This window comes from Pleurodeles waltl, chromosome 7 (genome assembly GCF_031143425.1).
Source record: "Pleurodeles waltl isolate 20211129_DDA chromosome 7, aPleWal1.hap1.20221129, whole genome shotgun sequence".
In the NCBI taxonomy this organism is placed as follows: Eukaryota; Metazoa; Chordata; class Amphibia; order Caudata; family Salamandridae; genus Pleurodeles; species Pleurodeles waltl.
In genome coordinates, this window is record NC_090446.1 from 1326204597 (window position 1) to 1326230184 (window position 25588).

The 25588-nt window shown below is 43.5% G+C and overlaps 1 protein-coding gene across 3 annotated transcripts in view; it reads right to left on the reverse strand.

Moving 5' to 3' along the window:
- Nucleotides 1-21448, reverse strand: part of ODAD1 (outer dynein arm docking complex subunit 1) — a 113367-nt gene extending 91919 nt beyond the window's left edge. Inside the window, exons 1-3 of one of the 3 annotated variants that reach the window (XM_069200673.1) lie at nt 21358-21447; nt 18080-18749; nt 1060-1139 (exon numbers count right to left, since the gene is read on the reverse strand). In XM_069200673.1, the coding sequence (XP_069056774.1) occupies nt 1060-1126 (67 nt within the window). In that variant the 5' untranslated portion in view covers nt 1127-1139; nt 18080-18749; nt 21358-21447. Of the gene's footprint in view, nt 1-1059; nt 1140-18079; nt 18750-21357 lie in introns of all 3 variants that reach the window. The other 2 variants (XM_069200672.1, XM_069200674.1) reach the window with 2 other exon arrangements.
- Between the last annotated feature and the right edge of the window lie 4140 nt (nt 21449-25588).

A 25588-nucleotide genomic window follows, 5' to 3' on the forward strand; every position in this document is an offset into this window, starting at 1 on the left:
TCTTCTGCAGGTAAACCAAGAATCGTCAGAGCCTCTTACTCACCCACCTCACGGGACAAAACTCCTTTGCACATAGGCTTCTCAGCCTGGGCTCAAGTAAATTAATGGTGTCTCTGCACTCCTGAGACCCTCAAGAGCCGAGCTTCCCTTCCTTGGGTTCTGCCAGACTGGTCCCCAGTCCCCGCTTCGAGCCTCTTTCTTACAGGTACTCATTCAATTGACTAAAACATGTAGCGTTGGAGGCGACCCCCACCCAAACTCCCCATGGCAGGTAAACTTGATCTGCTGGTACTTTCCTGGTCATTGGCCCCCACTCACCTAAAGTCCAGAAGAACTGTCCTGTAAGTCATCTGTAAGTGTACCTATGTAGTGAATGTTTCTCCCATAGGATAACATTACAGCGTTTGAGGCTCGTGTTTGAAGTTGCTGACAGTTCTGTATTTTCTTGGTATTTACTTGGAAATTCAATAACGCTCAAAGTACTTACCTTAGAATGTTGAACTTGGTGTCAAAATATATATAAACACCTACGTCATTTTTCTAAATTGGACTTGGATCTCTCATTGAGTGTGTGTCTCATTTATTGACTCTGAGTGTACAAGAAATGCTCAACACTCCCCTCCAATAAGCCTAAACTGCTTGACCACACTACCACAAATAGAGCACTTGGGATTATTAAAGTAAGCCCCTGTAAACCAATAAGGACCGCCTGGACTATCTGCATAGTGTCCCTCTACATTGGCACACTACATAAATAGCCAGCTTCCTACAATGTGTAAAATATTTGACATAGTTTCCTTCAAAATATCTTTTACATGGAGCATCCAAAATCAGCATGAGAAAATCAGGAGTTAGTGAGTATGTACGAGGGGAGGATGGATTGCATCACTTTCAAACAACTTGAACACCTTAACCTAGCAAAACAAATAATCACCTATAAGTCTTCAGGGTAACCATGGTGCTATGTAAATAGTTTTCTATTTTTTATAAGAAAATAGGGCCTATGTGCCTTGTGGGAAGACAGACCTTAAAAAGACACAAATAAAAATACTGCCATACCCATTCCTTCCAGATCCACTTCACTAGTGTCAGAGCGGCCGCTGGATATTGCTCTACCACGAGGCATTTTCTTTCGCCTGCTAAGATAAAACAGAGATAAAATAAATTTTGAGTGCAAATATGTATCACATTTGTATTGCTTTAAAAATGTTAAAATACAGAAGCTAACAGAAAGAGATTTACAGGGTCATTCACACAAAGGTAACTTTCACTTGTGCATAATTTACCCGTGTAATTTACTCTTACAAGTTTGAGATAACTTACTACTTGGGCTATTCAGAATGTAAATTTCCTCAAAAATGTAGACTTATATGCCTTCATCGCTCAAAAAGAGGGTGGAGCGAAATGTATGAGTGTAAGTTACGACTGCCACAAAAAAAAGCAGTTATAAACCCAGGTCCCCAAATGGCCAATCACTGGCACCAAAAATCGTATCATAGAAATTAATGGTGGTAGAGACTTAGGGGCCAATTACGAGTCTGGCAGTCACACAACAGCCAGACTTTTGGTGGCAGTCGGAATGTGGCAGCTGTGGTGGTCCAACCTCCACATTATGAGGTTGGCAGGCAGACCCGCCAAACTACCGCCATCCCTGCCAGGATCCAAGATCCCGACAGGCTGACTGAGGTCCTGGTTGGCTGAGTACAGCGCTGCGCTACTGATTACAACCTTATGCAGGCAGTGCGCATTTGGAGGATGTTGGTGCACCCTGCGTGCAGCAGCATTGCTTCCGGCTCAATTATGAGCCGGGAACAAAGCTGCCGCACCTTTCCATGGAAAATTTGTAATGAGGCTGGTGGGGAGACCGCCAGCACTGCAATAGTCTCCTCATCTGGAGTTTGGCGCACAAATGTTTCCATCCACCAAACTCCTAATGACCCCCTTAGTCTAAAATCTCATAGGAAATAATGTCAAATTAAATTACATTATTTAAAATAGTTAAAAATATAACTAAATCTAAGCTAATGTTAAAAAATGTAAAAATAAAATACATTCATTATTTAATTATAGAATATTGTAACAACCTTTTTTGAATTATAAACAATTGTAACATTCATTTTCATTAAAATATAATTACTATTGTAGTACTACTAAAGGTACTACAAAATGGAGTTTGATGGAGGTCTACTAGTTAAGTTGTTGACTACAGATCCAGGTGACACAAAATCTTCATCAGACTTTCCCACTTGACCATGATGTGCGAAGGGGCAAATTATTTCTTTTTGTTGTGCATCAGTTTCCAACAGCCAAAACCAGGTAGCGCCTACACATAAACTAAATGATGGAATTAAGAAATATGCAAATAAATGTTGTTTATATTCTACTGAGTTCACTTCTTTAGACTGCCAGAATATGTGCTAATGTCTAGTGAGAATCTACAGTAATGGTTACAATTATTTCTTACTTCCTGTCCATAAATGTCATGAACAAAACTTTCACTAACATGATTTTGGTATTGACTGGGTCCCTCTAAAAGATTCAGTGCATTTTTAGGGTGGAGCGCACAAGCACTCCGTCCCTGTTGTAATCTCTCTTTGGGCTTGTAACAATGCCCATGTCACGCCTGTCACTTTCTGCCTTTTAAAATCTGCTTGATTTAATTAGTGAAAGGCATGCATACGTCATGCCTTTTCTGGTGTTTAGCCCTCCTCTAGCGCACCGGCCAACTACTGAAAACTGCAGAGGCTCGATGGTTTCTGCCTGGTTTCTGCATTACTTCATCTATTTATTTTCCACGCAGCGCCATTGCACTAGGTTTTACATAGCGCGATCATGCTCGTTTTTTTGTTTTTCAATTTTAGTGTGATCGTGCTGCGTTTTACATAGCGCAAGATTGCACTAGTTCTTTTCTTTCTATTTATGTGGCAAGAAATGGCAGGTTAGGAGTTTACAACGCTAATAGCTCTAAATTGAGCAAATGCGCAACACATTGCAAATGCTTTTTTATTTGAGTATGCAATTAACCTAGGATCAAATAAGACCTTTTGACCTGAAGGAACTACCCCGAGACAGGAAGCTTGGGTGTTTCAAATAAAAGGTGTGGCTAGGCCAAGAAAACTCTACCAAGCAAAGCCCTGATGAAATCGAGTACTGAGAAGAAGGTGGAAGACTGGTGTCCTGAAATGCTGTTTTATTTAGCCTGGAATTATAGCGGGTTTACAAGTTCTCATTTTGCCTTCGAAGAGCTCTGTACAACAGAGCAGAGGAAAGAGCTGAACCAAAGACAGTAGCTTGGCAGACTGGCAGGAAGACTGTTAGACAGGGTCCTCCAGGGTGGGTGATTAGAGAGGCCACACAGCTCTCTAAATGAGATGGAGCTCAGGTTCCTTATCAGCCAACACTCATGCTGCACAGCCAGCAGCAAACAGTGGATTACAATTAAGTGTTCTTACTCTCTGCTAGACCAGGATAAGCAGATCAAGGTTTAAATCCGTAGGTATGCCTTCCCTATGGCAGTGATGTTTTTGATCCTTTAGCATAATTCATACACGCTAATGTCTGCGAAGAATGATGTTGGAAATGGCTGTAACACCAAGCCTTCGGATTTCAATTTACATGGAAAAGCCAGTGGGCAACTCAGTTGGCTGCACCTAGCCCCCAACCCCTTTGAATTTGCTGCCACCAGCCGGGACTCGGGCGAGGTGGATGCCACATGTGGACAAATGGTGCGAGGAAAATGGGGGGACTCCCCTTTCAGGGATCATCCATATGGTGACCTGAATGTGCAGTTTTGGGGGTCCCTAAGGTTTAAGGACCCCACTCCCCCAACTCACTCTAAACAACACAGGGTAATTGCATTTGACAAAGGAAAAAAGTACAGAGACATCAGCCGCACAGAATTATCGGGGACGGTTGTCGTTACAGAGACATTCAAGCAAAAGAAAAACCTGTCAAACAAAAACTTACTGTTGCAAAGACCAGAAGGATAATGTGATAGACTGCCTGGTAATAAGACAACCTGCATTATTCGACCCCAAAATATAGGCTCAGTTGTTTCACATAATGCCATTAAGACCTTTCTTCACTTAGCACTGTCAAGATCAGAAAACTGTTGGTGCAATACAGCCTGACGCAAAGTCACTGACATTGAAAAGAGTCATGAAGCCTCCAGTTTGTACTTCCAAATGCCCCTTTTCAACCACCATGTGGCTCGCTTTTTCCTGCCTGCAGTGTGGTCTGAGGAGTTCAGCCCACCTATTTCTATTTCCACGTGGCACTCCACTCAGCTGGCCCTGATCACAGAGATTGGGACCATCCTTCTGACCTCACTATGGGTCAGCTGTCCTCTGGTGCTGTTGAATGTAGTTTTGCCATATAAGAATTTTCCGACTCACAGCAGTTATCATTCTGCACAATGCAACACCCGACCGCCACTCCTGAAACCCGATCACAAGTACCAGAGCTATGTTGTCTCTCAACAGAGACATCAACACAAAGACATGCATGAGTGAACTAAGTAAAACTATTGAACTGGACTGTCGGGCATGATGCACCAAGCAGACACAGTATCTGCACTGCTTCGTTCTCTATATTCCTTGCACAGAAAGTCTTTCAAATTATTTCCTCCATTTTACCCAGTCGATGATACTTAATGTTTTTAAATAACTTCTTAACTAGATGACAACTAAAACTAATAAGAGTCTAATTTAGTTTTATGAAAAGACAGACCACTGACTGCACAATGAATTGGTGTGTTAATTGTATCTTCTAATCCAAGCCACATCAGCGTTCAAAAGAAAACCTAGACTATTTCACCTCGTTAATCCATAAAAATCAACGCCTAAAAATGAGAGACTTGGCAATTCAGTGAGTTAGCAATAGTATCTGGTTCTTATGGATCCAAGGACAAAAGGTAATACTCGTCCCAGGGGTTTTTGAGTTGCCCAGGATCAACAGGAACAATTGCCTGACAGTATCTATTTTATTACATTATTATATTATTATTTAATTATACAACCTCCATTTGGGGCCTCTGCCGACTTCATCACAAATCCCAACCCCGTCTCGTGCCGCGCCCCACTGAGTAAAATAAGAAAGAAATCTTTTCACACCGTAGCCTGACATCAGAGGAGCTTGATCTTCGATCTTGGACTAAAAATCCCTTCTACACGGACTTCCTGTCCCCAACACACAAAACCTTCCCTGAAAGCTGACCCCTCAAAATCACCCAGCAAAGCCAGAACAACTCAGTCAATTCCCCCCCATGTATAAGACCAGGTCATTTGCTACTATATCAACAAAATAACACATTGAATCCCCACATCCTCATCAAAGCTCCGATTCACTTTGTTCCAGTCTCCAACACAGAAACATTTGCTCTCAGATGTTCAGATGTTTTCTCCACATCTATACGTTTGCGGCCAAACACAGCCTCATAAACGCAGATGTGACTATGGCAAAAAATACAGATCTACTATTCTGCATAAAAACTTGAAGACAACAAGCTCATTGCAAACATTTTTGGGTATTCTCATTCCCCCAGACTACAAGACTCGAAGTTTAAACCATACAGGAAAAATGGGGACTGTCATACACTGGTCCTCTATCTCTGACCAACCCTCAACTTTTCAATGCCTGTCAGGCAAGGTAAGAACATCAGTAATTGTATTGTATTGTATTGTAATAGTATTTATATAGCGCTTACTACCCCTGATGAGGCGTCAAAGCGCTTTTTGGCAAGTAGCACGCTACTCTGGAACCCAAAAGGAATTCATAAGTATGTAGTATAACAACTTATCTGGGAGTTATGCAATGAGCTATGAAAATGTTAAGCATAGAATAACATACACACATATATATATATTTACACACACACACACACACACACACACACACACATATGCACACATATATGTATATGTACATACATATACATATTTAAACCATGAGTAAATATACATTAGATAAACAGGTTTAAAGAGTGTATGTGTAGTTTATTGTTATGACATAATAGCGATACAAGAACTATATATAACTAGAATATACACATAATCAGAAAAAAATATTTATCAACATAGGCATATGCAGTCCATAGCTGTTTGAATATGGTGGTTATGAAGGAAAGAGCCAACTCTTGAGTAGTTTTCTGAAGACAAGAAAGTTTTCTGTGGCTCTTATAGTTGGGGGTAATGAATTCCATAGTTTGGCTGCTCAAACGGAGAAGGATGTCCCACCTATAGTATTTTTCTTGTATGGTGGTGTTGTAAGGCGGGGTGTCAATCTTGAGTGGAGGTTTCTTTGTTGAGTGTATTTGGTTATTTTGTTTCTGATAAAAAGCAGTCCTGTTCCATGTATTTGTTTGTAGGTGATACAAAGCAGCTTGAAAGTGCATCTTCTGGCAACGGGTAACCAGTGTAGTGCTCTCAAGGCAGGGGAGATGTGGGCTTGTGGCTTTACATGTAATAGTAGCCTGGCTGCGGCGTTCTGAATACGTTGTAGTTTTTTCATAATAGAGATGATCCATGGTAGAGGCCATTGGCATAATCCAGTTTGGATAGTACAAGCGAGATAGTAGCTTGCACCTTGTTTGGAAATCCGAGGTGGTGGAAGATGCGTCGTAGAGTCTTCAAGGTGATGAAACTTGTTTGTGCTAATTTGTCCACTTGATCATTCATTGTTAACTTGGAGTCCATGGTGATTCCAAGGTTTTTAACTTCCTTGGATAATTGAGGAGGTGGTCTGAGATGGCAGGCCAGGCGAACAGTGGATCATAACTTTTCCAGTCACCACATATGAGTATTTCTGTTTTGGAGGCATTTAGTTTGAGATGGCTCCAGGTCATCCACTGATCAATGGCTCTGAGGCAACTGAAGATTTCTGAGTAATGACTCACCAATCTTCCATATCACATATCACCTTTCAGGTGGAAATCCACTATTCATTGAACGGCTGACAGAATTCACATCAGAAAAAAACAACTCTTTTGCAGATAACATATTTCTTGAAGAATCCAACATCCCATGATCAAGCTGCATCACATTCTACACTTTTCCTATCTAACACTGACCAGGAGCAAGCCACTAAGGCAACTATACAAATACTTCAAACCATATCATGGGTTTGATTTAAGACTTATTCAAATAAATAGACCTAGTAGTGCCTGATCCTTCTATCACAGTGAACTGGTCAGACCAAATCCACTTCTTTCTCCATTCACCAAATGACATTCCTCAGAAAAAGAAAAAAAACAAAGGTCTTGATTCGAGACCTTTACCAACAACAATTTTGCCCTAGAAAATGCAATCTCCATAAAACTAAGAAATATCCCACCTGACCTTGAACCCTAAGCTTATGCAGCCACCTTTACACAGTCACGACAGTGGTCACTGATAACCTATCCCCCTTAAACTATAGGGACCAGAGTTAGGGGTCGACAAAATTACTATTTGAGAAACAGAGAGCCCGCAGAAACACAGAACACCATTGGAAAAAATCTCCACAATGAACCTAGGAACTCTCCAACATAAATACACATTTTAACGGTGAAATCAACCTTTTTCAGATCAGAAATCAACTTTGCGTAAACCCTCAAAAACCTTTTTAACAACGTCAAAAAATGATGTAATCTACAGGCATCTCTGGATATTTCCATCAGCTAAGAAGACAGTGAAAACTTCTTCAATTTCTTCATAAACAAAATAAGAGAAATAAAAGTTTCGCTGGTCACAGAAGTCTTAGTCTCACACCACAAAACCTTTCCAGGAAAAAACACTGTGACTTACTCCTCCTTCAAAGAGTTAACTCAAGAAGACATATAGCCACAATCTCCAAACTCAGACCTTCAAATCACTTTGCTGTCCCTATCCCTGCAAGCAGTCTGAAAGTGAATGCGATGAACTTCTCACTTCTGCATTAAAAAAATGCCAAACTGCCTTAAAATAGGACGATTTACCACCTTCACAAAAACAAAAAATAAGAGATCCAGATCCAGAAAACCTCAACGACTTCTACTCTGTCTCAAACCTCCATAGCAGTCTAAAAAAGCTGATAGAATATAGACAAAGATAACATACTAAACTACTAACATATAGTATTAGAACATGATGCAGTACAGAATCAGACACACTTCAAATACTGAATGATGCGCTTGGTATCTTAGACAAAGGCGAATCGTGTCTCGCACTTTCTAACCTGTCAGGTGTGTTCAACACTGTCAACTATGCATCCCTCCTTCAAATCCTGAAAGAACTGATGGGTCCTAAAATAGTTAGAATCACACCTAGATAACCGCATGTACCTATAAAACTGGCCGATGGCAGTCATACTTGAATACCCTACCCCCCTTCAACAAGGCTCCATCCTTTCTCCTATAATCTTCAACTTTTAAATGGAAACTCCTATTGTCCTAATCCAATATTCCTTTTCACTCTCACGCTGATGACATGCAGTACATGAAAATATCAACCCCATAACACATAAAAGCCCTGGCCCTTGCTCTAAAAAAACCTTTAGCATAAATGACTCTACAGCACCACAGAACTCTAGAAAACAGAATTCCTACTTATATTTTCACAAGAGTGTGACACACCCGTCCAAGCCTTGCTCGAGGCAGCAAACATACTTGACTGAAAACTACCATCTTTGAAACTTTGCGGTCTCTGGGGTTCACCCTGGTTAAGAAAATAAACCTTAATAAATAAGTTACTTACCTTTGGTAATGTCTTATCTGGTAGAGACTATGGGCCAGATGTATCAAAGCTTTTTGCATTCGCAAACGGTGCGAATGCCCGTTTGCGAATGCAAAAAGCCCTTTCAGAATGTATCAAAGGCAGTCTGAATGCAATTTTAAGGAATCGCTAAAATAGCGATTCCTTAAAATTGCGACCCTGTTTAGAGAGTCGCAAATTGCGACTCTCTAAATAAGAAATCGCAAATAAGGAATCCTTATTTGCAATTTCTAAAGCACATGTATGAAGCAATTCCTTAATGCGAATTGGGCATTAAGGAATCGCTATTACCACCAAGTTGAACTTGGTGGTAACCATGTGCAAATTTTAAAAATGCATTAAAAATGCATTTTTTTAAATTTACATGTAAAGCACACATGCCCTTTTGGCAAGTGTGTACCTTACATGTTGTTAAAAATTGTTTTGGGGTGCAGCAGAGGGGGCCTTAGGCCCCCAGCACCCTGGACTTTGCATTTCCCAAAATTGCGAATTCCAGTTAGGAATTCGCAATTCGGGACATGCAAAATATTCACAAATATGGGCCGACAGGCCCATAGATGCGAATGGGGGCCGGTATCGCAATTTGCGATTCGGTAATAACATATGCGATTTTTAAAAAATCGCTATTACCGAATCACAAATATGATACATTGCATTTTGTGAATCAGAAATAGGGATTTCTTAAAAATCGCTATTTCCGATTCGCAAAAGGCTTTTTTCATACATCTGGCCCTACATCTAGCTGCAGATTCCTTACCTTTGAATTCTCCCCAGGCGTCAGACTGGATCTGGAAGATTTTTGGTGAGCAGTACCCCTGCGAGCTGGTAGGTGGCATTGATCGGCTCTGTGTCCATCATCGCCGTTGTCCGCACCAGAAGTGATGGCGCGGTACCTATATAGGTGCCACCCAGGCACGCCGACATCAGTTTCTTTTCACAACTTTCCACATCAGAAGTGCGGAACCATGAAGAATACTGACCATTGGGATGTCAAAACTAGGGCCCTGAAAGGGGTCATGGCTGTCCCTAGAAATCCGTTCGCAGACTGGGGAGTGTGGGTGGGTCGTTAAGGAATCTGCAGCTAGATATAGGGCCCTATTACGAGTCTGGCGGTCCAAAGACCGCCAGACTCGCGGTAGAGGTCGGTCCGCTGCGGCTGTGGCGGTCTGAACGCCACATTAGGACCCTGACTGTCGGCCTGCCAAAAGACCGCTGTCTCCGCCAGGATCTTTGATCCCAACGGGATGATGCCAGATATGGTTGTAATCAGAAACGGCGGTGCTGAAGTCAGCGCCACTGTGCTAATTACAACCATATTCCCCTCCAGCCTTTTCATGGCTGTTCAATTGTCATGACAAGGAGAACAAGTGTTGGGGGCCACAGTGAGACACCTGCACTGCCCACAAAATTGTTGTGGGCAGTGCAGGGGCCTACCTCCCCAGCTCAATCGGAATGCGCACTGTCTGAATAGCAGACAGTGCGCATTCCAATGGTGCTGGGGGGGCCCCTGTGCTTCGGCATTGGGCTCAGCTCAGTCCGATGCCGCTGCATGTTTTCCACTGGGCTGACTGGCGGAAACCTTGGTTTCTGCCGGTCAACCCAGTGGTAAACTTGTACTGGGGCAGGTGGAGAGCCCACCAGCACTGTGGCGGTCTCCCCATCGGGAGTTTAGCGGTCAGGTTTTCCCTACCGCCAAACTCCTAATCAGCCCCAAAGTCTCTACCGGATAAGGCGCTACCGAAGGTAAGTAACTTGCTGATAGAGACTTCTAGTTTCGATTCCTGACCTTTAAATAGATACCCAAGCAATACCATCCTCGGAGGCGGGTCTGCAAGCCAATTTCAAACAAGGACGTCCTGCAGGACCGAATGGGTGAAGTGCCCATCCCTACAGACCTGACTTCACAGGCAGTAATGTTTGATAAACATGTGCAGAGACGCCCACGTTGCATTCTGGCAGATGTCCAGGACCAGAAAACTGCATGCTAACAGTGGTCACAGCTTTAGCTCTGGTGGAATGAGCTCGCAAACTTTCAGGTGGTTGCTTCTTGGCCAGAGTGTAGCAGATATTGATGAAGAGCATGACCCATCAACAAATCGTTCGCTTCTGAACAGCCCGACCTTTCTTCGCAGCCACATGCCCGACTAGGAGTTGGTCGTCCATCCGGAACTTCTGGGTACAGTCAAGGTAAAATGCCAATGCTCTTTTTGGGTCCAGGCTGTGAAATCTCTCCTCTTCCTTAGAAGGATGTGAGGGTGTGTATAAAGTAGGCAAGGTGATTGGTTGGCCTACATGAAAAAGTGTGACCACTTTTGGTTGAAAAGAGGCCTTTGTATGAAACACTAGTTTGTCACCATATATAGAGAGGTAAGGCGGCTTAAATGACAAGTCCTGCAGCTCACTCACTCAGCGGGCAGATGTAATTGCCACAAGCAAGGCTGTTTTCAGTGTGAGAATCCTGAGGAGACAATTATAGAGAGGCTCAAAAGGAGCATACATCAAAAATGCTAGAACCAAATTAAGGTTCCACTATGGCATAATGCATGGAAAAGGAGAAAAAAGATGAGTAAGACCTTTGAGGAACCTATGTATAATATGGGACTTGAACAAAGAAGGATGATCAGGCAACCGCAAGAAGGCAGAAATGGCAGATAAATAGCCCTTAAGGGTGCCCATAGCAGAGCCCTGCTGGGCAAGGCAAAAAAAAAAAAGTAAGTCCTCAGAAAGAGGGGCAGAATAGGGATAGACAGATTTTTCTGCACACCATGCCATAAATTTCTTCCAACAGCAAGCATACACCGTCTTGGTGGAGGGAACCTGGCTGCCAAGCTGACTTCGGGAAGAAGGTCAAAAGCTGTCAACTGCTGCAGCTCTAGCTCCACGCAAGAAGGAGTAGATTTAACAGCTTCGGGTATTGCTGCTGTAATAGAGAATCTTCCCACGGGGGCAGCCCGATCGAAGGCTCAATGGCCATGCTCAGTATCCTGGGATACCAGGCACTCCATCACTAGTCCGGAGCCACATGTATGACTTAGGCCCTGTTGTTCCTGATCTTTTTGAGAACTCTGGGCAGGATTGGTATAGTGATGATGATGATGACTGCACCTTGTATTGTTCACACCTACTCGAAGGAGTGTCCCGGCGCCTAGCACGGGTTAAATTAGTAAGGAGATCCTAATGTCTATGACTTTAAGAAAAGCCAGGTTTTCAGCCTTTTTTTAAATGCTGCAACATTGTTCAACACACAGACCTCACGAGTCAGCTTATTCCATGTTGCTGCTCCTAGATGAGCAAGTGACCTTCCTCAAGTTCTAGCCTGGCAAATTCTGGGAGTCATAGCAAGCAATTTATTGGCAGACCTCAGGATTCCTAATGGATTGTAAAAACTGAACCTTGTTCTGAGATAAACTGCAGCGGTCTGTTATAGTGCCCCGTGAACTAACACTAGTGCCTTGAACAAGATTCTTTTCCTAAAATGGAGCAGTTGGAGAGTGCACAGGTGTGAGGACATGTGCACTCTTCCTGGCAAATTCAGGAGATGTACTGCAGCATTTTGAACCACCTTCAACCTGTCCAACAGGTGTTCTGCAGACCGAGATAGAGGGCATTACCATAGTCTAACCTCAATGATATCAGGGCTGGATGACTGTTTTTCTTGCAGGAAAGGGCAGGAAATTCATTAACTTTTTTAGAGAGCGCAGAATGCCAAAGCAAGAGCCTACCACAGACTTGATTTGTGGCTTAAAAGGCAAACTATCATCAAATTTGACTCCCCTGGGTTTTTGAATATGCTTCTCTGTGGACTTGGGGTGGGGGCCATCTTCAGGCCAGAAATTCTGCAATGTTTTGGGGAAGAGTTGCCAGAGAAATAAATTTCAGTTTTGTTAGCATTACACTTGAGTTGGTGTACGGCCATCCAATAGAAAACCGCAATCAGGCAGGTTTTAATCGGCATCTCTGAAATCTTTTCTCCCTTGCCACATGAGAACAGCAACTGCATCTGGTCAGCATAAGATATCACTTCAGGCCCTAGGGCTTCTGCTATCTGGGCAAGAGGAATGAGTTATATATTGAATAGTGTTGGGCTCAAACAGAGCCCTGGGGGACTCCCACTACCAGCTCATGTGGTTTTGAAGAGAAAGGAGGAATCCAAACCTGTTGACTTCTGCCTGCCAAAAACGAGGCAAGCTAGGCCAAGGCTTGGCCCACTATGCCGATGGATTGGAGATAGGCTAGCAGTCTGGAGTAGGGGGTTGTGTCAAAAGTTGCTAATAGATCTAAAATGATCAGCACAGCCCTTCCACAGCACTTAAAATGTCTTTGATGTATTCTGTTACCTCCATTAGAACTGTATCTGTTACATAGTGGGGTCTAAAGCCAGATGGTTAAAGTGGAGCAGATTATGGGATTCCAGATATGAAGAAAACTGCTGATTCACATGCTTCTCCAGAACTTTTGATAGTGCTGGTAATAAGGAGATAGGCCTACAGTTAGGAAGGACACCTGGATCAGCAGAAGATTTCTTCAGCAGGGAAGAATTTTAGCTTGTTCCCGGGAGCATGGTACTGTAGCTGTCACTAACGATCCATTAAGTACCTTATTTGCCAGCGGAATTATGATGATATGGGCAGAAAGGAGTACAGGAGGCCTGAGTTCCACTTGCGACAAAAAGCGTCTCCGAGTGAGAGCCGCCTTGGAAACTCCAGCGCACAAAACTGCTGACACTGCGCATTCTCTGCTAAGGCAAACAGATCTAACCAAGGCTCTCCCCACTGCTGAAAGAGACCCTGGGCCACCTCTGGGTGGAGACGCCATTTGTGATCTGCTAGGCATCTTCAGCTGAGTTTGTCTTCTCTGGCGCTCAGAGAGCCCGCCAGATGTTGAACCACCAGGGACATGCCCTGCTGTTCCAGCCATGTCCAGAAATGCAGAGCCTCTTGACAAAAGGTCCACGAACCCACCCTGCCCTGTTTGTTGCAGTACCACATGTCGGTGTTGTCCGTGAACACCTGCGCTAGATGGAGTGTAGAAAGGCCTTCTATGCCAGTTGGATCACTCGGAGCTCTAGCAGGTTGATGTGGAGTTCGGATTCCGCCGGAGACCAGAGTCCTCTGATCTCCACCTCTCCCAGATGGCTGCCTCATCCCAGGAGTGACACATCTGTCACTACTGTCAGATCAGGCTGGGGAAGGGAGAAGGGTCTGCCTCTGACCCTACTGCAATTCATTAGCCGCCACCGCAGGTCATTTGCTCCTCTGTGATCTGGACCATGTTGGAGCGATTCCCATGATGCTACGCCCACTAAAACTTCAGGTCCCACTACAAAGCCCACATATGCCATCTGGCATGTGTTACCAGCAGAAGGCCATGAGTCCCAACAGCCTCAGAGCCGGTCTCACCGTAATCCAGGCTGAAACATCACTATCATACCCTGACTATCCTGGACTCACCGCTTGGTAGGATATGCCTGAAACTGCACCATGTTCAGAACATCTCAGATGAAAGGCAGCATATTAGAGGGAGTCAGGTGTGACTTCTGAAGTTTATAGTGAACCCCAGTGAATGCAGGAGGTTCACCATAGTCTGGAGGCGGGAGATGACAGCCTGTGGCAAGCCTGTCTTCAACAGTCAGTCGTCGAGATAGGGGAAGACTGGAACCCCTGATGTCCGCAGATGAGCTGCAATCACCACCATCACCTTGGTGAGCACCCGAGGGGCACTGGAAAGGCCAAAAGGGAGCACAGCGAACTGAAAATGCTCGTGGGCTACCGTTAACCGCAGATAGCGCCAATGGGCAGGCAGGACGGGGATGTGAAAATAGGCACCCTTCAAGTCCAACTCTACTATCCAGTCTCCAGTATCCAGGGCAGACAAGACCTGAGCCAACATGAGCATTTTGAATTTCTCCTTCTTGAGGAAGAGAATGAGGGCTCATAGATCTAGAATAGGTCAAAGACCTTTGCCCTTTTTGGGAACCAGAAAGCAGCGGGAATGGCAACCACAGCCTACTTCTGGCACCGGAACACTATATATGGGTCCCTTGACCATGAGAGCCGCAACTTCCTCATGTAGAAGGGACAGATGATCCTCTGTGAGCCTGCCATGAGATTGTGCCATGGGTGCAGCTGTAGTCTCAAAGGGGAGGGAGTAGTCCCTAAGGACAATCTGCAAAACCCACCTGTCTGATGTTATGGACTGCCATTGAAGCAGGTGATGGCGAATCCTGCCATCAATTAGGTGCCTATGATGGTAAAGGGGCAGACTAGGAGGGTTAAGCGGCTGCCTCAGTTAGGTGGGCAGTGGCCTGACAGACAGCTAGCCACTTGACCCACGAGGTCGGTGGGTATCACGCCCTTATCCACGCAGAAGCTGGGAGGCATGCGCAGCACAGTGGCTGGCCAGGAATTGGGGGAGCTGGGAGCCCCTTCCGTAGCCACAAAAAGAGAGAAAGGCAGATTGGGGGGGACGGACGGAAGGCCACTGCGAGACCCATGGACCTGGCTTTTGCCCGAGAGTCCCTGAAGTGCTCAGGTGCCGAACCTGCCTTGTCTCAGCAGAGACAGTTGACATCGAGGGGCATGGCCATACGGGAAGTTTGGACATCCCCCAACAAGCCAGGCATCCTTAGTCAGGCATGGTGACTCAGGGACACTGCTGTGGAAACCGCTCTGCCTAGGGAGTAGGTTGTGTCAAGTCTGCAAGGAATTGTGAACTTTGCTGCATCCCTCCCATCTGCAACAGCCTCAGAGAGTACAGAACCTGTGGCAGCACTTGCACAACTGTGCCCCCACAGGGTGTGGGAATAATGGCTCAAAAGGCATTCTGTGTTCATGGACCGCAATGCCAGGCTGGTGGAAGGAAACATCCTCTTCTCAAATGAATCCAGCCCCTTTATTTCCTATCCGAAAGAGTGGTAGGGAAAGCCCGTGGGAAGTTGAAAAAAAAAAGAAAGAAAGAAAGAATAACTTAATATAGAACATTGTGGTATGGTGTGAAACAGCAGCAGTCAGAAAAGCAAGACACTCCATAAGGAATTTACAACAGCATTGGCAGGAGATGGGATCTGATGAAAATAGAATGTGATCTATCTTCACATTAGAAGGGTCCTGATATCACATAAGAGTGGAAACACAAAGGTAACACTAAAGAAATTATAAAGTAAAAACAACATCACTGGCACTAAAGGGAACTAGTTTGTGTATGAATGTGCTCCTTGTGAGAGAGCAAAATGCAGTCACTCAAAGAGAAGCTAACCAGTGGCTTTAAGTAGGCTGGGCCACTGTTACATGCTCTATGCTGTAGTGGGCGGAAGCAAAATGTGAATGACACAACAACAGACTAATTGATGATGAAGAGAGGTGGATGAAAGCCCCTATATGCAACTATTTTATACATATTTTAGCAAAATTAAAAGGTCTTGGCTAACGCCAGACTTAAAAACACACAGCAGAGAATGGCATGTGTGTAAAATGCTTGTGTGGAAATCACTGCAACTTGGCAACACATAACATTTTTTTTTAAAGCATTTTAAAAAGTGGCTGTAGCTCGGTTGACTGCACTACTGACTAACTTCATTGCAGCCGCTCGCAAGCTGTGTGCTAATCAATGAAAAACATAGCTTATTTCAGGCTGTGAATAACGTGGGGCCACCGACTGTACATCACAAATATAAGTTCTCTTAAAGCTGCAAAACGGGAAGCACACCGCCAACATCAGATCTGCATCAACAGTCTGTACAAAATATTGATTAAGCCTTCCTTTAGCAATGTTTTGAAAACAGGGAAATGTGTCTAAGTTTAAGGCACAGGAATTATAACAGAGTGTGAGAGAGTTTGTGTGAGTGTGTGTTTGTATAGCACAACCCAAGCTGGACAGCAACTGAGCCCTGAACGAGTGAGACGGCCAAGTTGTGATTCATGATCATCTAGGCGAGGCAGAATATTCAAGTTGGGGGCTTCCAATTTTTGTGAACTGTAGGAGGATTTGGGGAGTTCTGGTGTTGACAGGGATGTTGTTGCAGATTGTAGGAGTTTACATGGAGAAGGCTGGTCTCCCGGTTTTCTTTTTTTTGCAATTTATAGTTTCCTTTCTGGTAATGTCCTGGCTTCTCTTGTGGCCCTGTCCACCTGAAGTGGTTGCTTTCTTTGCCAGGTATGCAGAAGTTCTCAATCTGGTATGTATGTGATTAAGCTGATCTTGACTACAATGCGTGCTTGGCTGGTGAGCCGTGCATTGGCTGAACATCTTCAAGCCTCTGATGAGATATGCTGCAGCATGTGGAACCTAAAATATATTTTAAAGTATTTGCCATGTTAGCTTTCACCATTATTATTACAGGGGCGCCCCCACCCCCGCCAGTAGCAGAAGCTGCAACCCTTTCACCACGAAAGGGTAATCCCTTTGTGGTGAAACGGGCAGGGCATTGGGGATGACAGCCACGGAGGGGAGTGCATGTGTGTTTGGCCAGTCGTCTTGGGCCGGCCAAACACACATGCGCGGTAGGCTCTCTCCAGCCTGCAACACAGTTGCTGGGCTGGAGACAGCCTGCACAGGCTCCCAGTCTGCCTGGGAGCACCCTGGCTTGGGGCTCCAAGCCAATCCTGACGCTGCTCTGAGCAGCGTCGTGGTTGGCACAGGGCAGGCTGGGGGACTGTGCCTGCCTGGAGCAACGAGGGACTGAGGATCGGCAACGGAGGAGGGAAGTTTTTTCTTTCTTTTCTTTACTTTTCTTAAATAGGAGCGAGCTGCTACTGTATTATTAGTTTAGCCCTCACGTTTTATACTCCAGTTTAGTGTTTAATCTGTGCTTGTTGTTTCCGGTGGAGAGCACTGGCAGTTATTTTTGTGCCTCAAGCATTGACTGCGAGCTAAAAACACACATAGGAAAGACAGAGGAAGAGAAAAACTAAAAAGCGTCACAATGGGAGAAAGCAGAAAGCTGCAAGAGTGAGCTGAAGGGGCAGGGAGTGGCTGTAAATGGGTTAAAGAGGCCTGAGATGCCTTGAGGGTTACGCTGCCTCAGTATTCCGTGTTCGCACATTTAATTGCAGCAACCACGTGTTTAAGAGGAGGGCTTTGGGCACCGGCACCTTTTTATTAACAAATTAAGCACTGCTCCAGCTGACAGTATGCATAGAACTCCATTGCAGCATATGGCAGCATTCCCAGGAAAGATGCAGAAACCCACAGGACTGTGATGAAGTGAAATGTATATTTTTCTCATGAAAGGGTTTAGCCCTCTTAGCATAAGAGCATTTCTGTTACATGTGCAAAATTATACTTCCTCCAGGCCCAAATATGTTTGTCAGACACAGTACTCAGAGTCCTTACAATGAAAATCAATGAACATGCACCTTAACAAAACGTGTCTGTAATTTGATCACATTTTTTCAGATGATCTCTGCCACAGATGGACAAGATACCAGGGCTCTTCCACTGACCACAATGTGCTCCAGGATAGCAGGAGTTTGAAATGTGATGACCAGTGATCCACGACAACCGGGAAACTTTACTGTTTTGCTACAGTAGTAATGTTTTGCTGCAGCGACGACTACAGCTGTTATTGTCCAAAACAAGAGCTCTTCAGCACTGCGGGAGGACAGATGGGCAAGGGCTCAAACCCCACTATATTGAGCTCGTCCCATGCTACCGCAGTTGCCACACAATAAAATCTTCAATACTTTAAAATGCTCTGTCATTGCTACAGGGAGCACGAAACATGCAGTTTACCGGGGAGAATGAGTACTGAGTACACGATCACCAAGGAACACGCGGAAACTTTAAAGGTCCATCATATCTCGCCCCTCCCTACGGTGTAAGCATCAATGCTGGTGGCAAGGGCAACGCTCAGATCGGAGTTGTAAGGCCTCATGTGTACGGAGTCACCTTGAAGCAATGCTCCTCCCAGCCACGTCCTTCCGCTTCACCTACGCCAATAAACCAACTTTCAGCTAAACAACAACATGGAAACCCAAAAGGCCACAACGATTCCCGCACCACATGTCGGAGATGGGCCACGAGCATCTGTCGAAAAAGTTATTGAAAACACATATCAGAACTGTGATAGATCTCTTTAGAGGACATGCATTGACAACATGCCTATCTTGGCCAATGAGGGTTCATAAAAAGTTACATATGTATGAGTGTATAGGAGCTAAGAGACACAGGGTCTGGTGTCAGCAAGGACGTCACTGGACATTCGGCCACCATACAGATTTTCACACCTATCAATTAAGTCTGCAATATGTAATTGAGCAATTCATGGTTCCTTATTTACACAATCCGTGACTTATGACAATAGGCTTGTCTCAAAACCGCAATTTTTTTTTTTACTTCAGCTATATCATAATATATAATCCTTCTCAATTCCTGCTGCTGAAAGACATCACAAACGCTGCTTGCCCCTATCTCCAAATGTGCATTAACAGTTTCACAACAGCACACCTCGTGTTCACCTAGACATTAAAAACACTCGGATTAATACCTGAAAAGGGGTGAGGTGATATTTATAAATACGCCTAAAACACATCAGGCACTTGACAACAACTAGGCACTACCATTCAACTGCTAATTTTACAGGATAACAACTATTTGAAAAGTAATGAACATTTGTAATATTTCAATTTGATGCCTTGTAGGAGATGATGGGAGAGATCTATAATTAACAAACACACAATTTTATTTTAAAACGTAGTTATTTTGCAGTTGGCTACGTACTTTACACCTAGCAAGACAGCTGGGCCACACAAATAGCTCAGTATGTTAATGCATCGAATGCAGATCTATTTGTGAAGATTGCAGGTTGAAAATCCGTGTGCTCCAATCAGCATTTCATCTTTCTGAGGTGGATGACTTGAGCTCCACTGAACTGTGCTTTCTGTACAGTGAGGTGATTTATTGTGTTGGATGCTACACAGGCGGTTTATTAATACCTGTATTCATGGTCACAGAGTAAATAACTTATTTTGGGGCCATGAACAGTTAACAAATTACATTTTTGCATTGCCTCTCAAGAAATTCAACTTTCCAAGCCACTTGCAATAAATGACAATGATTTGGATGTCCTATTTCTAGAGCGTACACTGTGTTGTAATGTGAAGAATAAACACAATAAATATTATTATTGTTATTAATATTTTACTAAAGTGGAGTGACATGTATAACACTGCATTTAAATCTAGAAATTAAAGCCTTTTTTTCTCAAAAAAAGGATCTTGTGATTTTGAAACTTGTGTGGATGGCGGTCGACTTTGCGACATTTTATCGGAAAAGTGTAGATTACTGCAGCTGCAGGCTTGAAGGAACAGGCCGCGTAAAGACCTTGAGGAGGCCCAAGAAGTAAACAAAGTAATAACCTCGGATAAAAGGCCAGGTGCACTGCTCCAGCCGCCTGATTCAGACAACAAAGAGAAGGGCTGCGTGTGCCAACCTCCAACCAATGTATGAATTGACATCCCCCCATACCTAACTTATATTAATTTAATTTACCACATAGAAATTGGAGCTTTCCTTAAAAGTGCAAGAGTAATCCTAATAACAAACAGTAAGTAAAAACCTACTAACCCTGGGATCTGGAGCACTGTTTTGCCCAGTAGAAAGCCCTACAACACCTCGTTTGGGGTACAAAGCGCTATTTAAAGGCAATTACAGTTTATAACTCAAACTAATAGTAATATAACACTCAGTGATTGAGCAGTCGAGTGGACTTCATAAAGGCTGCATAATTCCCTTTTACTGCTTGATACTCTTACAGTCACAGAAGACAAAACTGCTAAAGGGATATGTTCATCACCCATTACTGTACCAGTCACTGTACCTGTACCAATAAACACCCCTCACCAGCTGAACAAGCATTGATTAACTGAAGAGACCTGCCAAATGCTGGTAGCCAAAGGCGGATTTTAATTTCGTCCACAACTACAGGTCCAACCTACCCACATACTGTGACTGCTTCCTGACATCTCAGGATGACAATCAGAAATGGTATGATATTAACAAAGTCCATCCCAGCTGATCTCGCCCTCATTTCTACCTTTAACCTATACTTGGTCAGGACCATTAACTCTAAACAAAATATTCCAGACCTCATTCAGTAACCAGCTAAGTGAACTATTAACATAACTCATACTATAAAGGGACCTGCAAAGCTGCTCAAAGTTGCCACCTTACCAAAGCCATAAACCGTGCGCCCATCTCACACATCTTCCTCCTTCATACTGATAAGCGCTGCATCGCATAACACAGTTACCGCACCGCGGTGGTTATCACACACAACATGGGAACACTTGCCACACAGGAACAAAACAAAGACAACACACTTCCAACCGCATGCCCTACATGGTGTACCGTGCTACCCACGTAGACAAGAGCTTCAACGCCCCCACATTGGAGCAGAAAGCACAATATAAATATTACAATACAATATTAACAATCATTGAAAAGAAAGAATTTAATAATGCGACCGATGCCAGAGTGAAAAAGAATGGCAATGATGCAAACTGCAGTATCTCCGGAGCTAGTCAACCTCTGAAACTATAGTATACAAACAATGAAATAAAGAAAGAATTGTAGCCAAGCATAGTGCCTCGAAGCGTCCAATCATTGCCCGTCGTGCTTTCTCTCTAAAGAGTACCTTAATGTCAACTTCACTTCGAAACTTTCTCGTTATCTTTCACTGCGTCCCCGACCAAACCACACTGTTGTCACTGCCGGCTGCTCAGTTGTTAGCAACTATCTCCAGGAAATGCAAAGTAGGGGGCGGCGGAGGTACTGTTTGTGTCCGTCCCCTTCATCATCAACCTGGCCAATCAAAAAGCTCGCAGCAAAAGCCTGTAGAAAACGGGAAGCTGGGGAGCAGCAGCGCTCGGGATCCTAAAAAAAATATTTTACTGCTCACCCCTGCTGAGTAGATGAACATTTTAAGGCAACACATCGAAAGAGCCGCCGGTATCACTGACTTTTGTCAAATGGGCTGCTTCTCTAGTTGTCGCACTCATTACTGCTTCCAACAAGACAAACGTAACAGCATGTTGTTTTGATGTGTTATATAATGCTGCACGTGTTGTATTTAATATTTTGTATGTTATGGCTTGTCGTAGCTTTCACTGAACCAGAAAAGAAAACTGCCAGTAATGCCCCTTTACAAGCCTGGCAGTGCACTACTTCAGTGCACTGCCGCGCCGGAACAGTTTTCATTTCTGTATTGTTTTAAATGGTGCTAACTCGACATGAAAGTAGTGGGGCACTTTACATGAGCACCAGTTACATTACACGAGGTTAGCCAGATTCATTTTTTTAAGTAAAAAGCAGATTAGGTGACTTTCCCAAAATCACAGGATCAGGGCACAAGTCCTAAATAAAGAAGTGCGAGGACTAACTAAGTTAGGCAGTATGCAAGTGACATCCACGGCGTGGGACATCACGGTGCGTGACATCACGTGTGGATTCACATGGAGTAGCTTCACAAACCATGACATTTCAGGAACTGACACCACAATAAGTGACATCAGATCTTAAGACCTCACACATATGTTTAGCAGGTCTATCATGAGTACATTTGAGTGTATTACAATATTTAACAAATTAGATTTTGTAACCAGGTTGTGCGAAAAAGAAGTGCAGCAACTCCAATGCAAAATCTGAGCCTCAACCTTTATATTAATTTTTTCAAAACTCTTACCAAAAAGAAACTGAAAAGAAGGAGAATCATGGCAATAAATCTGTTCTGCTTAATTGGTTGCAAAGTCTGCATTTTAATATATCTTATGGGGTGAAGGTACTTGCAGAGATCTGTGTGTGCAAACTAAATCTCAGGGAATAATAATAACAGTAAAATAACACTGCAGGATAACATATTTGCAGGAGAGATCTGTGTTTTGTCTAGACCCAGTTTTGAATGAAAGTAGCATAGTGTGTTAATATGTCTCCTGCAAAGCGCATCCTGTAACACGCAGATGACAGAATTTTATTTCCTGTAACTGGGTAACTGGGTTACTGCTTTTAACACTGAGATCCTTTTGTTACTTGCAGTTCAGAAATTGGAAGTCACGGTGAGCTTTGAAGGCCGTGTCACTCCTACACCTTGTAACCCTCATTGTCTTATTTGACACATCCTGTACATTGATTTACACACATATGATTGTCAATGCATAATATGTGCGTGTGATGTAAAGCACTCTTACACCTTGCGATGGGATGAGTGGCGCTAAAGCACTCTAAAAGAAAATAAACAAAGTAGTGGTATTAAATCGTTATTTATGTAAATACTGAGACAGACCAACACTTCTGATGTTCTTACAGTGCATGCTCATGTCTTATATACAGGGCCTGAACAAAGCCCAAAATATCCCTCTCAAGTACCTGTGAAAAGATAAGCTGTGTCCTTGTTTCCCCTCCATTGCCTTTAGGTGTGAGGCTCCCAAGCTCCCAGCCATGATACTTCAACAAAAGGAGGCCTGATAGCCCCTTAACTTCGGTCTTTGTTATGGACCCAGCTGGAATCTGACAAGCCCCTTCCCCGCCTGTATGTCTCTGCTTGGAACGAAAGCAGACAACATGCAGCTGCTGTTGAATGTGTCCCGGTGTCTACAAAACTTACACCGGGACACGCTTAGCATATTTCTGTGGTGCCCACATTTTTTGCAGGGTAAACAGCATTCACCCTGTGAAAAAAGTGAGTAGGTACTGTCTACCTGCACCTACCCTCAACTCAAACCCTGCACAGGATGTTAAGCAGATGCTGAGGCTCAAACTTGGTTTCCCAGTTCCAAAGCTGGCAGCTCTAGCTCTAACGCCACATACTGGTTTGGATAATAGGAACTGTTTGTATTGTTGTTGTAGTTCTGTAGCACCTCTTACACTTGACAAGCAGTTCAGCGCATTAGTGGATGTGTGACACCCAGTGGTGGAGTGCTTGGTTATAAGAATTTTTACATGAGAGTGTGGTCTACTTGAGAAGCATTTCAGTTAGAGGTGGGTGAGCAAATAAATTAACAAGGCGAGTCAAGCCAGAACCGGGCCAATGGGCTGGCTCGGATCTTAGAGCCCGCAAACGAGCTGAGCCATGAAAATGTGTGCTACGTATATTATACAACAAAGCATGTAAAATATAAACTCTCTTCAAAATTCAAAAAAGTGTATTTAAACATGTTAAAGCTTTGAACTTAATAAGTCACATTTTAGCACAGAACTGAAAGGTACTTAGTAAAAGTGAAACTTTTTAAACATGAACCATTACCTAAGTAAGAGGCGAGGGAGCTGTCATGTGAACCCTGATGTGTCCCAGATTATTTTAGAGCAACACCATAGTCAATTAAATCAAACAAAATGAGTTTCTTTTATAACTGATGTTCTGAACTCATACATTTGAAAGTGCTTTCATACACGATAAAGATGAAGAAAGGAGTTTTGGTGAAATAAACTATTTGCCTACAATCGCACAATTCAAGCAGGGAAGTAGTGATTTATCTGGGTTTTCTTGTTTTACTTTATAGAAATCAGACACTAAAGGGTAATCTATGTATCTTTCCCTGTGTTAAGGAATTGTTTTTTACGTCTTTGTGAATTGTTATGCAGTGTTTACATAGCGTAAACACAATCAAATATATTGGAGTGATTTAAATGAGAACCAGTTACATTACACAAGAGCACATTCATTGTTTATAGGCACAGGGAATTTAAATGATTTTCCCAGAATCACAAGATTGTGAGAAGCTGAGACTCAAACCTGGTTCTCAGTTTAGTTTCAAAGTCGGTAGCTACAGCCGTAATGCCATATCCTGACTCTAAAGGAGTTGGCAGGCAGAAGCCACATGAAAGCTCGGCCTGTCATGTGTACATTCTGGGGTGTAATCAGCAGTATCTTTTGAACAGATAACTGAAGCTGATGTGGGAATCACTCTCCCAGCTATCAGGCCATTTTCTAATTTTTGCAGACCCTATGGCGGCAGTCATTGTGAAAAGCAAAGTTCCTCCCACATCCTCTGCCTAGCTCAATTCGTCTTTGAGTCAGGGCACAATTCCTCATTTAAAAAAAAAAGGACAGGTCACACCTGACCTGAACAACTTCCATCCGAAATACAACTTTCCCTTCTTGGCAAAAGTGCTTGATGTTTGAAAGTTGTGTAGCAAAGCACATGAAAAACACAAACAAGAAATTAACTTCCTCAATGACCACCACTAGTCAGACTTTAGAGAGGCTGTAGCAAGGTGCCAATGCTCCAACTACTGGATGAAGGCCTAAGCATCCAGGACAATGATGAATCCTGTCTCCTTGTATTTCTCAACCCATATGCTGCATTTGGCAGTCATTTGCACCTCCCTTCTAAAAATCGTAAAAGACAGTATGGGGATCAGAGGCACAGTTCTGAGATACTTTGAGTCATAGCTGTAAATCATTCCCATCAAGACTAATTGTCAATTTTCTAACTATCAAACTCTCTCATTAGCCCCTCACCTCCTATTCATTGAAAGCATCTATTATCTCTCTTGATCTATAGATGTACCTCAAAGAAATATACTTGAAGGTCTTCTTACCAAAAGTCATAACCAGTCTTGTAAAGACTCATTGCAACCTCTAGTTTAGCATGTTGTTCCATCACCTCTAATTGAACCTCAGTAGAACAGAGTTCCCCTTGAGCTCTCAACAGCACTCTGAGATGACAATGCAAGCCAGTCTTGATGCATCAAACATGTTTTACTGCAAGCCATCATTTGTGGAAAGCACTATGGCCCTCATTATGACATTGGCGGTAAATACTGCTTACCTCTGCCGCCAACATACCGCCATGTGTCATAATATGGCAAATATCCGTTTGCCATATTATGACTCACACGAACCAATCGAACAGAATACAGCCACATAC